We start from the raw sequence: 17,021 nt of genomic DNA, 5'->3' as shown, positions 1-17,021 counted from the left end.
AATGAATTTATTTTAAGTAGTTTAATGTAGTACCATATTTCTAAACAGTTTTTCTAAATAGAAAATATTAACTTTGTATAACATAGTGTCAAGATAGATGACAAATTTAATGCACAATGAATAAATGTACAAAAATCTATTTCAACTTAGTGCCGTTTTTGTTTTTAAAATGTTCTCTAATGATTTCATAGTTGTAATAGTTGGTTTTGCATATAATTGTGAATCTATTCTGTGGATTCACATTTTTTGCACGGCTTCCAATAACTACCTAATTGGCTTTGATTGTTGAATTGCAACAATGACTTTCTCCAATTTTTCACATTTACATTTTTTTCGAGTAGCTGCTCGGCAGTGTGGTGGGGTTCACTGTGTATGCAAAGATTTTTTTTTTTTTTTTTTTGTCTTTCTAATATCGCTAAAACCCTTTATTTTCACATAAGTGTATGTATGAATATTCGTAAGTATGCAGGCATATGGGCAGATTTGTTATCATTACTTGGAATACATAGATTTAGAAATATAAATTTTACAAAAAAAAAACAACAACAAAAAAGGAAATTTTTCTAATCAAGTACTTCCCGATATGAGATCGTCGCCACTGTACAAGATGTGGAATAGTTGCTGCTGGTGATGACATGTATGTATATAAATTTTCATGAGATATACCGATTACACTTGACATGTCTTAATTAAGATAAATTCAAAAATAATAATGTTGAATGCGATTGATATTCAAATTTCAAAAATTTAGTTCAACATTGTGCGTCGGTCATAGATGTGACGACGTTGTTCGCGTACTTGGCGCTTCCACTTATCCGTCTGATGGCCAACACGATTCAATACATTGGCTCGCGAGTTCAACTCTTGATTTGCCATGCCGGTTGGTAATGGTGGGGCAGTAGCACTTGCGTCATCATCTTCGTTTGTGTGTTCCTGATAATTCGCCTTAACACGTTTGTTGAGTAAGGGATCCAAGCAAATGAGGAAGAGCATGTATATCACCAGAATTGATATAATCCAAATAACAATGATGACAACGACCTTTAAAAGTGTGGTGTTGCGCGCTTCATGCTGGCATTTGCATTCTGGGCATATCTCCAGCACTTTACCATTTTCACTCAAGCGTGGAACCAAAGCTCCATCACAAACACATTTGGGCGTTGAGTTTGCAAAGTCATTTGTGGTATTTTTTTGCAATAACTTACTATTGCAATTTTTGTTGCGATTTTGTTTTAATATCTCCTGGATAATCAGCATTATTTGCGTCCATCTTATTGTGGGGCTGATATTTGTGGCTAGAGATGATGATTCACCTGCGCATCTTTCACTAAATGGCTGTGTATCGCCAGGGTCGAAACTGTTGATAATGTTATTCATGCTGAACGACAGTAGTGAAGATTATTGCTGATTGTTGACTCAAATTGTGCCCCAAAGCACAAATCCATAAATCCACAGCTATAGTTGGAGGTTCTCTTCTAGCATTCACCATGCAAAATGTGTAGCTATAAAACTTGCGATAATATTTTTATTTACGTCGAATAATTATTCTAGAGTCTTAACGTTTCACTGGAATTCTATATTTAACCGATTGCAAGCAAAAATATTAAAAATTATGGCTTTTTTTCAATGTTTATATGTTTGTTTACAAAATGTGCGCTATCTTGACACAATCCAAAGAACGTATTTACATACGTTCTTGGCATTTTTTACGCTCTTTGCTGCAATGACGTAGATGCGCAGATCGTAAATTTTTTGTTCACCGTCGACCACGCAATCTATTTTCTATCATTCTTGTGAGCAACGTACAAATTCTGTGCTTAAGCAATATACCCTGTTCTTGTGTACAAACGATTATTTCTCTCTTTTGTTTACTTCCTTATTTTTCCGATACACTTCTTTACATATTATCGATACATTTCACATTGACTTTAATTCTTATTCACATTCTTTTCAATATTTATGTATGTACTTTGCCTTCGCTTCTTGTTTGCTTCTCTAATTAGATTTTATTCTCTTCTATTTATTCTATTTCAGCACGTTGGTTTGGATACGTATGTATTTGTATATGTATAAATGTATATAAAAGAGTTCATCATACCTTGCTGTATGCAAATACACATACAAATTACCATGGAAGTGGTAGCTGCTCTCTCCTTTTCCACACTTCTGCGATGTTTTGCCTCTACTTCGATGTACCCGTTCTGCACCTCTGCTTCGTTGATCGTTTATGTACATATATTTGATGCAGTCGCCCTTAAATTGCGACTGCTTCAGCTTATTTCCTGCGCTCGCTCTGCGCCAACTAAAAAATTTATTTGCTGCTCTCTGCTATATTTCGCATTTGCTTGCGACTACACTGCCACTCGCGCCGTTGTTCAATTAAATTTGTGCGCACACTCTGCGACAACTCAGAAATATTTCTCGCAGCTTGCACTTGCTTGCGACTACGCTGCCACTCGAGCCATTGCTCGATTTCAATTCTGCGTACACTCTACGCTAACTCGGGATTATTGCTCGCTGCTCGCACTTGCTTGCGACTACGCTGCCACTCGAGCCACTGCTCGATTTCAATTCTTCGCGTACTCTTCGGGATTTCTGTTCACACTTTAATTCAGTGTTGCCAGAACTTTTTGGACGAACCGGCTAAATTGGCAAATAAAACCGGCTAAAATGTTTCAACTAAATTTCACATGTTTTATTTAAATAAATCACGAGTAAAAAAACTATTTCTTGGAGAGAAGTTACAAATTCGAGCCGGAAAAAATTTTGCCAGCAAGAATTTACTATTAGGAAAAACATGTGATTGTGGCACATGGTTGGATTTTTTGTCGACGATAATTTGAATAAACAAGTTCGTGAAATTTAAAAATTTACAAACTGGAGCGATTTTAAAATGAAAAATGTAAGTTAATACTTGTTTACTTAATTAATTTAGTTAATTCCAATGATTTGAAAGCTACTCGGCAAAAAAACTGTATTCTTAATCGGAATGCAATCTCAACCAGAGTTGATATGCGTAAACCCGACAAAGAAATTGAATCGTATGTTGAAGAAAGTCGGACTGACAAGATATAAACACGTAGATCCTGTTTTTTGCCCCTCGGAAAGAATTTTAAAAATTTATACAAATTTCTTTTGTTTGAAATGCAACCGTGGACACTACTCAAGTAGCACACTGGTGTATAAATTGGTGTACATTTATGAATTTTGGTATAAATATGATTAATTGTACCGAAATTCACAATTTTACACCAAGTTATACACCAATGTGCTCCTTGAGTAGCTGGCAGAAAAACTTGCAAATTTGCGTTCGTACAGAAAATTGAAAGTTTCTCTACATAAAAAACGCTGTAAAAATGTCCCTTCAATTTTAAGGCAGTAAAACAACGACCTTAAGTTAACATCAATCGAGGCCATATGTTGACAAGGGATGCAAAATCACAGTTACACAAAAAAACTGGTCAGATTTTTCAGAAATCCCTTCAATTCTGATGTAAAATATGATGCCAAGAGACTGCAGATCTCCCATTTAGATGACGGGTCATATGACCGGCAGATGTCTCGTAGGATTCCCAGAGAGTTTTGCTTTACATAGAAATTTGTGCTCTTTTATTTTCATTTTGACTCATTTCAGTGTTGGTTCCTTTAATTCAAGTTGGCATACGGTTTTTGGAATTTAAATAAGTTCTCAGCAAAAAAGTTTGTTTAAAAAAATACATATGTGTACATAGTGCTTGAAAATCTAAATTTTTCCCTTACCTTAAGCCTTTGGGAGTGGGCAAAAATGATGTTTTGTAATTTAGGCAGAATTGAATATGCGCTATCTGGGAAGACAATATCTACATGTAATATTTATTCTGTTTGTTGGCATTATATCCAAACACAAACGCATCTTAAGTGTCTTAACAGTGAAACAATTTCTTATTTTCTAAGTTTGCGAATAAAACTTCACACTTAAAATTAAGACATTTATAACAAACATTTTATGAAGAAAATCCCTTCTTCGTTTAAAACAAAAATAACCGAAATTGGCCCAATTTCATACAACCCTGCCTGACATGAAAATTTTCTCCACGATAAGGCTAGTAGCCATTTCTAACAGATTTTGGGTCGCTTAGCCAAAAATGGACACATATATACATATTTGAAATTTAGGAAAACAAGGCAAATAGCAAAATCGGCTAAAAACGGCTAATTTTTTCTGCAAAACGGCTAACAAATCGGCTGCCGGCTAAATCGAAATTTCTCCGGCTGTTTGCTATCGCAACCGGCTAAATCTAGCCGGAAAACGGCTAAAATGGCAACACTGCTTTAATTGTTAAGGCGGTTAAAATGTAACGCAGTATTCACTCTCTCGCTCGTTCTGATACAGCTCGATTTGTTTCGTTCTCAGCCTGCACTATCAGATTCACTGCATACCAGTGTTGCCGCGCATAATTTTTAGTGGTAGCCAAATTCCTTTAAAAAAAGGGCTAAAAAAGAGCTAAAAAAAATCGTTGTGGCTAAAAATGGTAGCTAAAATTTTTTACTTACATATACATATATAAGTATATACGTAAACATTTTCAATAAGTAATGGTATATAAAAACAATGAACTCTGGAAAAAAAGCTAATATTTTATCCAACCAAAAACCTTTTTGTATAAAAGGGGAAATATACAACACCAGCTCGAAGGCTCGAAGCATATAACTTACCAGCATGCTGGTACAATATTTATTTCTTTAAAAATGAGGTTGAGGAAAGATCGAAATGATTAGAGCCCAAATTTCATAATTCTTCTAGCATTTTGTTAAGCATTGTTTTTTTTTTTTGTAATTCACAACTGCAATATCGTGAACGTAATCTTCCACAAACACGGCTTTGACTCATAAAGGGCAAGAAATTTCCGCCAAAATACTTTTTACTTAGAAAATTGAGCTAATTTCACCACTCACGACACCAGTATGCTGGTACAATCACACCACAAGAACATACACGGTCAATCGACTTGATGGGTCGTTTAACAAATTTGGCATATTAAGGTCCGTGAACTTATCTATTTTAAACTATAGTTAAATCGTTAACAGATAAGTTAACAGCCCCACACTTTTACAGTATGTATGGATGAAAGCGTAAGGAGCATACGATACATATATGTATATATATATCAGTCTTTCTTAGTTTAAAAATTCATCTCTTACATGACTGCAAAAAAAAAAACAAATTAAGCATATACAACGTTTTCATGCCAAGTATGAATAAATTCTAAAAAGGGCTAAAAAAAGGGCTAGGGGCAATTTTAAATTTATGTGGCCAAAAAAAGTATGTGGTAGCTAAATTTAGCCACCAAAGGGCTAAAACAGCAACACTGCTGCATACGCTTCACACTCTGCGCCAACCTAGAAATGTTGCTGGTCTCTGGGGTTTCTGCTCACGCTTTTAACTGTTGATGCGGTTAAAAACGCGGCTACGCTCTTCGTTTCTCAACTCGTTCCGTTGGACTCGGTTCAGTTGGTTCTCGAACTGCTTTTTATGCTTTCTGCTGCGACTCGATTTGGTCAGTTCTCGAACTGCGCTATCGGCCTCTTTGCTCACGTTGCCGTGCGTATTTTGTGCACTGTAATGGTCTGCTTACGTCGGGCTGCTTTATCAGCCCCGCTGCTCACTGATGCTGCGCTTTATGCACACAAACGTTTTTTTTTTTTTTACTGCGCACGTAACGCTGGGTAACGGTTAACTCGGCTGGTCTCAACGGGACCTTGGATGACGTGGTACCGCTTGTCGGCTGTACCTAACGGGCTACCGGTAATTGGCTTCGAGAATTTTCACACGTGTATATATTTATATGCGTACTTTTACACGCGAATGTGTGCACGTACCAAATGCGCGGTGCAGAGTCTACGAAATTATTCGCAACACTAACTTTGCTCAAAGTTTTTTTTCCGCACACCGTAGCACGCACTTGCTATTGAAAGCGCAGCGCTTCTTTAATAATTTTTTTTTTTAAGCTTCACTTGTAGGCGTTTTTCTTTTTTTAAGAGCGAAATCCCACTCTGTCACCACTTGTAGGATCGCCGACACCAATAAAACAACTTAATGTGTTTTAATTAACAATTTATTAAGAGTTTTTAAAAAGGACTTAGCCTATACCGTCCGAGCGTGATAACCGTCGCGCAACTAGTGTGTAGTTGAAGTTTTTCTCGTCGCTGTCTAGTCCTTCATCATGTCGCCTTTTCAGTCCGTTCCCCTTTCACCACACTCAGGGTTGCAATCATCCGTCGGCTTATAGTGCGTTCTCACTGTCCTACATAAATTAGGTCATATTTTCCTAAAATTAAATATTCCTTTGCGGAGAGGATGAGGAATGACAAAAACCTCAAAAAAAAAAGATTTCTGTAAAAATTTAGTACAAGAAATTGGCTCAGAGCAAAAAAAAAAATGTGAAAAAACGGGGATATGGGCAAATCCTAGCTTTCGGGCGTTTCTTTTAATATTTTTGTCTGCAAAAAAATTGGAATATAAAAATTTTTATGTTATAAGGGAAGGTTTAAAGCAGTACTTATGGGAACAAAGTCGGGATTGGTTTAACATAGAATACACCGATTTTTTCCAGTATACATTTTTTTCACGGAGTTCCCCACGGGAACCTTTTTGACCAAATTTTTACGTAAATATTTTCGTTGGTTTTTCATCGTTCCCCATCCTCACCTTATAGGTATATTTAATTTCAGAGAAAGTCGTATAACTGCGATCAAAAATTGGTAAAAGTCATAGGACTAATGTACTTACATATGCTTGTATGTAATTTTTCTATATACTTTGAAATTAAATAAGCTTTAACATAGCATAAAAATAAGAACAAAAAGTTTGCAGCTTTTAGGTGTAATTCACAGTAGAATAACGATGCGATTTAAAATTGTGTCCGATTTCACTAATAAATTGGCAGATAACTCTTAAACTGATAATTTGATTGCAAAACATTGTATAGCAGGTTCTTAGGGATTTCAAAGACTTTAATCTGGTGGAGATCTTTTTGTGGTGTGGTAATCACAACCGGATATTTTTGAAAAAAAATTGAAAATGCTGTTTTCTCAATTTGAAAAAAAACGATAACTTCGCAAATTCTTAAAACCTATTCTACTTTTTTAATTTCTGACCTCATATTCAGATTGTGTGAGTTATTTTACATAGCAAATGACTATAAAATTCAAGACTTTCAACTATTTTGTTAAAAATTTTTTTCCCAGAATGCATATGGTTTTCTAAATTTTCAAATGCAACGCGCAAGTACTTAGAGTTATCATATTCGAATAAAATTTTGCACAGCTTATTTTTAGACCAAAACACATCTTTTTCCGCCCGGAAAACCAAATTTTATTTTTCACGAACGGTCTACTACATACTTATTTTCTATGATTTTGGTTATGTTTTAATCGGTCAAACTGGAACTCTCGCTATATTGCAGTCTATCATTCTTGTCTAATTTATTTTTGTAAGTTTTTTATAATTATTTGTTAATTTTTTTTTAATGAAACGATTCTAACTTGAATTTAGGGAGCTTACAAAAATAATACTAATTCCCTCAAAAAAATCGAAATTACTGAAATTCGACAAAATTTCATCAAAAGTTTGAGCTTTTTAATTCGATTTCAGAGAAACATTCTGAGTATGCATTTATGTAGCCCATTCAATTCAAAGTGCAAATTTTATGAAGCTAGGACTTACCGTTGAGTTTTGGTAAGTTTGTGTTGTGAAACGTGTTGCTTATTTTCTCCATACAAAAAAAAAAAATTTGCACATATTTTGTATGGAAGAAAATGCGCGAACAAAAAATCCAAACTACTTCCAACTTGCACTTTATAAATTTACTAAAATTTAATGAGCTACAAAACTGCATATCTACTCAAAAAAATTCTAGAAAATCTGATTAAAATACTTAAAATTTTTATCAACATTTGTTAAAATTCGTCGAAGTTTTTAAAATATTTTACAAAATTTTAAATTTTGATTTAGATGTTTTTTCTTGGATAGTAAGTTATGTTTTCATAAAAAAATAATAAACATTTTTAAAACAAAGAAAAGTAGTAAAAACTTGCTATTTACATTCTCGCCACCGTATATATTGTGCGTATACATTTTTGCGATAAATTTTCAAGTTTTTTTTTTGTTTTGTTTTAAATAAAACTGTATTAAAAGTTGTTATGTGTATCTTTTTGTTTTAAAAAAAGTCTTATGTTCGCACTCGATGCTTTAGAAATGTCCCGATTTTTGGCCAAAGAAATCTGGTCACCGTATATGTAGCCAAACTTATGAAGCTCGCATACAACTGTAAAAGAAAACAGCCGTTGCATAGAAGAGGGGTAAACTCGCAAGAGTCTCAGTTTTGTGCAGCATTTTTTTAAGCTGAGCTAACAGCAATCAAGGAAGCTGCACCGCTACCAAAGCATTTCAATGTGATAAATCCACATGAACATGCCTTAAATTAGCTGGCAATGAAAAGTGTCACAGATTTAGCGCCGATATCTCAAGCAGGCTTTAAACAAAAATTTCTTTTTGAAAAAAAAACGGCACTTAGCTTGGGGGCCAAATCCCAAAGATATGTCGGCAACTGTATGCCAAATATCAATATCAAGGAAAGGAAGAATATAAGAAGCCTTCATTAAGGTATCACAATAAGCCACGAAAAACAAATCAAACCCAATCGGGAAAATTAGAAAAACAAGGCCTTCTAGGAGTTCTTATATCTGTTATTTCATGTCAACAGGCGTAACGTACTTGATTCTTGAGTCTTTAAAATAAATTGAAATTGGAAATTGAATGGAATGGTCAGAGTTTCACGGGAGTTTCAAAGCCTTCTGATTTAGTTCCCCTTAGAAGAAAAAAAAAACGAAAACCGGTTCCGGAAGTACAGGAAAATAATCTCGGAAAAACCGAAAAATTAGTAAAGGGAACTGAAAAACTAATCATGAGAACCGAAAACGGATCTTACAGAACCGACAACCCGCCACGAAATATGAAGATATCAGCCCGAAGTTCATTTAATAAGACATATTTAAATGAGTTCTGAGTTGACCTAACAAATTTTATTCGGTTCGAGGCACTATATCATATAGCCGACATATACCCGATCTGGCCGACTTACATAAACTTCGTTGTTTTTGATGCTATCGTCTTGAAATTCGGCTTATTTACATATGTATTATGGAGTTCTGAATTGCCCTACAATTTTATTTTTCTTTTTGTATAACTTTTTAAAAGTTTTTGTGAAGCTATTTCGGTAGGCCCTATTTCCGTTCTCCTTGGAACCGAACTCGACAGAACCGGTTCTTTAAATACTCGAAACCGCACATCACTAGCATGTACTATCCTATTTGAGGGGCATCAATTTAAATTTTGACAAGCCGAAATTTTAACCTTAATTTATACTAGGGCTGTGCGATTATTCGATTACTCGAGCAAGTTGGTTAATCAGTTATTCGGTTAATCAATTACTCGAGTAATCAAGATTTTGATTACTCAAAACGATGATTAATCGAGTTACTTGAAATATGATTACTCAAAAAAATTAATTTTGCTCGTTAAAAGAGTTTGCTTTGGAAAATGCTTATTTTCTTTTTTATATTCTGTATATCAAAAAAATATGTATGTATGTATGTATTTCATTTTAATTTTTGAAAGCAGAAACGTTTTCTTCAAAGTATCAAGGAACTTCAACTGCTTTATATGTACATATGTATGTAAATAGTACTTTGAAATGTTGATTACTCATTTTATTCATAATGTTGATTAATCATAAAGCAAATTACTCAAATATTTTTGTTTTTGGTTAATCAAAATCTTGATTACTCGAGTAACTGAACTTTTGAGTAATCATAATTTCCAATTAATCGAATAATTGAGTTATTTACTTTATGATTAATTAAAATTTTGAATAATCAATTAATCGCACAACCCTAATTTATACTATACCTGTTATTTGCCATTTTAATTAAATTTTCGCACATTTTGCCTTCGTGAAAATTTAGCTATGTACAAATGTACGCGCATAAATAATCACCGAACTGAAATATGTCCTCACCAGTTCAATTGCTTTTATCAGCGTATCATCAGCATGACACACTATCGTGTGGGGAAATCAGATAGTGTTAATTTTTTTTAGTCTTGAAATTTTGCTCTGTTTTTTGTATTTTCGCTTTAATCTACATACAGATCAGATTAGCCATGCAATGCAAGGTAACCAGTTTCAAATCATGCCTGCGGCAGTAATGTCGTAAATTAGCGTAAAATTTATTTTTATAGACAAAGTGCTAAATTTAACTTCATTAAGGCAGTTATATATTTTTTTTTGCAATATGTGCAATTTCGTCACAAAAAATAAAATACATTTTTGTATAAAGTAGAACACTCAGCTGTGCATGGAGGCACAAAATTGCGGATATTATTGCTCCAATAAAATGGCAGAAGTTAAATGCAAATTTGGAACACACAAGAAAAAAATTTAAAAAAAAATTAAATTATATTATGCGTAATACATAATAACAACGAAAACACATAGTATGTGCGCATGTAATTGCATAGCGGTGGTCCTGATGGCGGCATGCGGTTGTGTCATTTGCAACACGCGCGGCGCTGCGCCCAACCCACTAAACTGTCGCATTGTAACTGCGCATGCGTATAAGCTGCAGTCGGTACGCGTACACGTAATGTCATGCATAGCGCGTCAGGCTAGACGCAGGTGGTCGACTCATTTTTTTTTTTTTTATAAAAAGTCGCCTTTTCTTGTACATACATATATTTGTATCCACACTTCGCAGCCGCCTGCCGCTGGCACTTTAGCACTTAAGTAGAGCAGCGCCACAGCCTCTAAACGCCCATGACAGCGCGCGCAAATGCCTGGAAGGGTTTATATAATTACAAGTTGTATATACATTCTTCTTCTTCTTCTTTTTTGGCGCTGTAACCGCCTAAGCGATTTTGGCCAAGTTCAGCAAAGCACGCCAGTCCATCGTCTGCGGTACTCGCCGTCGCCAACGCGTAAAGGACCGTAAATCTTCCGCAAAATCTTTCTCTCAAACTCCCCAAGAGCCGCCTCATCGGATGTTGTCATTGTCCATGCTTCTGCGCCATATACCAGCACGGGCATGATGAGTGACTTATAGAGCGTGGTTTTCGTACGTCGAGAGAGGACTTTACACGCTCTTGTAGTAAATTGTTCCTGAGCGGTTCAGTTCTGTAGCTCTTATTATCTTCTCCAACATCAGATTAAAGAAGTCACATGAAAGGGAGTCGCCCTGCCTGAAACCCCGTTTTGTGGCGAACGGCTCGGAGAGGTATTTCCAATTCTGACGGAGCTGGTGGTATTGCTCAACGTCATTTTACACAGCCAGGGGATGCCAAATTCAGACATAGCGGCGTATAGGCAACTCTTTTTAGTGCTGTCAAAAGCGGCTATAAAGTCGACAAATAGGTGGTGAGTGTCGATCCTTTTCTCGCGGGTCTTTTCCAAGATTTGGCGTATTGTGAATACCTGGTCTATGGTGGATTTGCCAGGTCTAAAGCCACACTGATAAGGCCCAATCAGTTCATTGACGGTGGGCTTCAGTCTTTCACACAATACGCTCGATAAGACCTTGTAACCTATGCTTAGAAGGCTGATCCCGCGGTAGTTGGCGCGAATGGCGGGGTCACCTTTCTTGTGGATTAGGCAGAGCACACTTAAATTCCAGTCATCGGGCATGCGTTCATCTGACCATATTCTGCACAAGAGTTAATGCATGCACCTTATCAACTCCTCGCCGCCGTACTTGAATAGCTCAGCTGGCAGGCTGTCAGCTCCAGCGGCTTTGTTGTTTTGCAGCCGCGTTATTGCTATACGTACCTCGTCATAGTCAGGCGGTGGAACGTCGACTCCGTCATCATCGACTGCGGGCTCGGGTTCTTCTTCTCCACAACTTTCTGTGCCGCTACCATTTAGTAGGGCGGAAAAGTGTTCCCTCCATAATTTAAGTACGCTCTGGACATCAGTTACTAGGTCGCCATTATTGTTCTTACAGGAGTGCGCCCCGGTCTTTAAACCTTCCGTAAGTCGCCTAACTCTCTGGTAAAATTTTCGGGCATTCCTCCTGTCGGCCAGCATTTCAAGCTCTTCGCACTCACGTATTTCTGCCTCTCTCTTCTTGTTGCGGCAAATACGTCTCGCTTCCCTCTTCAGATCCCTATAGCGGTCCCACATAGCGCGCGTTCCGCCCGATCGCAGCGTGGCCCTGTAGGCGGCATCTTTTTTCTCTGCAGCTTCCTGACTCTCCTCATCGTACCAGTTGTTCTTTCGGGCTCGCTGAAATCCGACTACTTCTTCGGCGGCGGTACTTAATGAGCGGGAAATGGGGTTCCACTGCTCGCATATGTCGGTTTGTTGAAGAGTGCTCTCTGAGAGCAGGTGTGAGAGTCGAGTAGAGAAAGCGCTGGCTGTCTGTTGTGATTGCAGCTTTTCGACGTTAAGCTTTCCTTGCGCACATTTTTTGCTGCACAGAGGTGGGTGCGTATCTTGGCTGGAGTCGATGTTTGGGCCTCGGAGTGTGCGTACGTCTAAAACACTGGAAGCGTGCCTTCCGTCTATCACAACATGATCAATTTGGTTTCTCGTTTTTCGAACCGGAGACAGCCACGTAGCTTGATGGATCTTTTTATGCTTGAACCTAGTACTGCATACTAACATGTTTCGGGCCCCGGCGAAGTCGATCAGCCTCAATCCGTTGTCGGACGTTTCGTCGTGGAGGCTGAATTTTCCGACGGTGGATCCAAAGATCCCTTCTTTGCCCACCCTGGCATTGAAGTCGCCAAGCACGATTTTGATATCATGACGGGGGCAGCGCTCGTACGTTCGCTCCAAGCACTCATAGAAGAGATCCTTGGATGCCTCATCCTTCTCTTCCATCGGGGCATGGGCGCAGATGAGCGAGATGTTGAAGAACCTCGCTTTGATGCGGATTGTGGCTAGACGCTCGTCCACCGGGGTGAACGACAATACTCGGCGACGGAGTCTCTCTCCCACCACAAATCCAACTCCGAATTTACGCTCCTTTACATGGCAGCTGTAGTAGACGTCGCAAGGCCCCAGACATTGTTTGCCTTGCCCCGTCCAACGCATTTTTTGGATGGCGGCGATGTCAGCTTTTGTCCTTACGAGGACAAAACCAGCCGGGCAGAGGCACCTTCTCCATTAAGGGTCCGGACATTCCAGGTGCATGCCCTCAAATCGTAGTCCTTTAAACGTTGCCGAGGCTTTGCCTTGCTTCTTCACTGGAAGTGGTTTTTACGTGGCGGGTCCCAAGCCCAGCGCACAACCCATTGCTGGGACGGGGGTGGTTTCGCAACCAAATACACGTTTATATAGCGAGCCGCTTGCTCCAAGCAGACACCCGCTTGCAGCCGCATCTACTGGTGAACAGACGCTGCAGACTTCAGTGAGCCCTTAAACCGAATAAGTCAGAGTGGCCCCACCGAAGCTCCCTCTCTTTCTGCCGTGACCCATGGCTCCACTCGGATTGGTTACCGCATCTCGCACATGGGTTGCTCACGTTGCCCAGAGTGCGCGAACGAGGACGCAAGAGTCGGGATTGAGTATAGCCATGCAACTGTAACTGCATACCCAGCGCAATGACTATACCCCATTGCACTCCATTGGGGTGGTCCAAAAAGTGAAGTCGGAATTTTAGTGCACTCACCCCCTTGGATTTTTGTATGTCGAAAAAAATGTACTCCAGTCATTTATTTTGAAATCAAAAAAAATTTAGAGGTCGCTCAAAGCGCTCAAAGTGGTCCATGTATTTTATATGGAAAAAAAACTTGTCGTAGAATTGGTATGAAGTTCTTGAAAATCAATATTTTTCGATCGGAAAACTCTGGTTTTCTTCAGAACACTTCCAATAATAATACTCAATTGTTTATTTAACCATTTTTCAATACTATCGATTTTTTATTGGTGCCATTGCAATTTTTGGGGTTTTTGGCGGACCTATAAATTATATTTACTATAAAAAAAATTGTTAAATAAACAGTTGGGTGTTATTATAGGAAATCTTCTTTAGAGAAGCAGAGTTTTCCGATCGAAAAATATTGATTTTGACGAATTATATACCATTTCTACGAAAAGTGGTTTTTTCCCAAATAAAATACATGGAAAACATTGAGCGCTTTGAGCGGCCTCTAAATAATTTTTTTATTTCAAAATAAAAAATATGGGTATTTTTTTAGTATAGAACAAACCTATGGGAAGAGACCATAAAAATTCCGACATTACATTTTCTCATGCGTTTTCGGACCATCCTAATGTACAATTGTATTTGTACCACGCCTTCGTCACACAAGCATCAGAAACTATATCGGCATGCGAAAATTTAGGAAAGCGATTACTAACTCCTTTTTAAATCTTTGTGCCTGCGGCTTTAAAATAAAATGTTTAATATTAGTATTAGTTGTTGTTTCATATTTATCGATTTTGTAAACATTAACGCGTCCAAATATATTCCACTCGCTTTGCCTAGTCATACAAAGAGCCAAAGAAGCATGAGACTACTGAGAACTGATGGCTAACAATGGATGCATTCAGGGGCGAACGCAGGTAGGGGTTTTGGGGGTTCAAACCCCTCCCGAAATGCCTGCGGAAAATTTGAAGAATTTTGTTTTCATTTTGTTAATTACTAATTAATTGTTTGTATGAATTTTCAACTATTCGCAAAAATCTGCAAATAGAGAACAAACCGAGGTGAATAAGTACAAGCTTGGAAGCATAACCGGACTAAATATTGATGTTGATAGATAACTCACACGCCATGGCATTTTAACGATATACGTTTTCTGCCCCGCGCCCGCACTTACGGGCACCCTGTCTGAAGTATGTTGACTTATACTTGCAACAATGCACTTCAACATAGGCTGGAATTACTTTAAGACCATAAGAATTGGCAGGCAAACTTGATTCATTTTCTATACACTTTAAACACAATTCTGTCCAAATTTCAAGTCATATGAAGTACGTTGGGTAATCGGTTTAAATTGACATCTTTAATAGATAAAACGCATAATCAAGACCGCTGTTCAGCATCCAGCCCTCCTGATATCAATTTATATCGTCGTTTAAAGTAGAAAACTGCGTATCAACAAAATGCAAAACCGCGTAACAAGATAATGCAAAACCGCGTATGTGAGGTTGCATAAAGTATTTTCTAGGGAGTAAAAACACTCATATTTCAAAATGGTTCCCTTTTTTATAAACCAATCGAATTTCTGGCTAGTATATTTCAGGACGGATGAATGAGGATTGAGCCAAGAGCTTGTGTGAGCAAATCCAATTTTTTGCAGCAAATGTCAGTTACGCGGTTTTGCAGAATGACGATACGCGGTTTTGTACTTTAAACGATATGCATACTAGCTTTTACCCGCGGGTTTCACCCCACGTCTTAATAGAAATATAAAAAATACTTTATTTAACGATGTTATATTTCATTTCTTCTCTAATTTTAATAAAGCCGTGATAATTGTATAGCTGGAGTGCTATGGAATGAAAAGCAATAATAAGTTTATATTAAAATGGTTTTAATAAATTATATAATAGTTGAAATACCAACGTTGTATTGTAATAACTAAATTTTAACTATCTAATTTCTTACGAATCAGAACTCCAATATTATTCCGCTGCATGTTTTTAGTACTTCAATGCATCTATTAACATAGATTCATTTTCCAATGCAATTATCATACATTTTATTTTCGATAAAGAGTTGAGTTTATTTATTTTTTTTATTGTCATTGCAAAGCGAACCGGAAACTAAAGTTTTTCAAATTCGAAAGGCATATCGGAAGGAATTAAAGGGGTCATGTGACTGTGATTCCGAAGTTATGGCTGATAAAAGCTTCCACGCCCATGTTATGTGCTATGCCCCCTTTTACAAACTCATTAATATATACCTTACTATAAGCACCTACCATAGATATGTTTGTATACCAAATTTCAGTTCATGTGACTTGTGATTCCGAAGTTATGGCTGATTACAACTTCAAAGCCAATTGGATGTGCCACGCCCCCTTTTATAAACTTATTTATATAAACCTTACCATAATCACCTACCATAGATATGGCTTGATATCAAATTTCAAATTCATGTGACTTATGGTTCGGAAGTTATAGCTGAAACAAAATTTCACTCCCAAGGGATGTACCACGCCCCCTTTCATAAACTCATTAACATATATACACCTTACTATAAGCGCCTCCCATAGACATGTATCCGTACCAAATTTAAAGTTCTTTTGACTTATGGAAGTTTTAGCTGAAACAAATGCCACGCCCAAGGGATGTGCCACGCCTTCGTACCAAATTGCAAATTCTTTCGACTTATGGTTCCGAAGTTTTAGCTGATTAAACATTTGCAGGTCCATTGGAGGTGCTACACCCCCTTGCGAAATTTACGACATATTTGCAAATGAGACCATCTCTATAACCTTCCCGGGGTAAAAAGAAATAAGTCTGCCAAGTTTCGTGAGATTCCGTGTCGTGGTTCAAAAATTATAAGGTAATAAACAAACAGACATTCACATTTATATATATAGAAGATAGATAACAAGCTAAGCTCACAAAAAGTTTCAATCGATCTGGGGATTGATGGGTTTTTTGGGCATGAGCTCTCCGTCTAGATGCTCTGGTAACACCACTTTGTATGAATTCGCCTTGGAATAAACATACAGCCCGATTCTGTAAAAACTGACAGCGTTGCTTGTCAGTGCTGCCATGTCAGAGACGTTGTCAGTTGAAAGCTCCCCTGCTATTCTAGTTCGATGACTGAAAAGCTGAAAGCTCTTTAAACTCACCACGCAATGAAAGGCAAAACAGCTGACTGGTGAGTTAAGTCAAACAGATGGCAACTGAGAAGAAGTAAGTTTGTTTACATATTTTATGTAAAAAAAATACTTAAAATGTGTTATTATTTTGATAGCGTATAAGAACTTCTTTATTTTCTTTTCTTTTGACATAATATGTGTGCTA

The 17,021-nt window shown here is 37.4% G+C and overlaps 2 protein-coding genes across 2 annotated transcripts in view; one reads left to right on the top strand and one right to left on the bottom strand.

Annotated features, from left to right (window-relative positions):
* Positions 1-403: 403 nt before the first annotated feature.
* On the bottom strand, positions 404-1,377 carry LOC118741961 (uncharacterized protein CG1161-like). The gene is made up of 2 exons (XM_036473927.1): positions 1,318-1,377; positions 404-1,200 (listed from the first exon to the last, which is right to left on the bottom strand). The coding sequence occupies exons 1-2, from the start codon at positions 1,375-1,377 to the stop codon at positions 748-750; spliced, it is 513 nt and encodes a 170-aa protein (XP_036329820.1). The 3' UTR covers positions 404-747.
* Positions 1,378-10,569: 9,192 nt separating this feature from the next.
* Positions 10,570-17,021, top strand: part of LOC118741960 (cGMP-dependent protein kinase, isozyme 2 forms cD5/T2-like) — a 35,459-nt gene continuing 29,007 nt past the window's right edge. Inside the window, exon 1 of the mRNA XM_036473926.1 lies at positions 10,570-10,680. Coding sequence (XP_036329819.1) covers positions 10,570-10,680 — 111 coding nt within the window. The remainder of the gene's footprint in view (positions 10,681-17,021) is intronic.

Source organism: Rhagoletis pomonella, unplaced genomic scaffold (genome assembly GCF_013731165.1).
Source record: "Rhagoletis pomonella isolate Grant_MI unplaced genomic scaffold, Rhpom_1.0 Rhpom_scaffold_00006, whole genome shotgun sequence".
Lineage (NCBI taxonomy): Eukaryota > Metazoa > Arthropoda > Insecta > Diptera > Tephritidae > Rhagoletis > Rhagoletis pomonella.
Note: the sequence above shows the minus strand (reverse complement) of the source record. Positions and strands in the feature narration are given on the sequence as shown.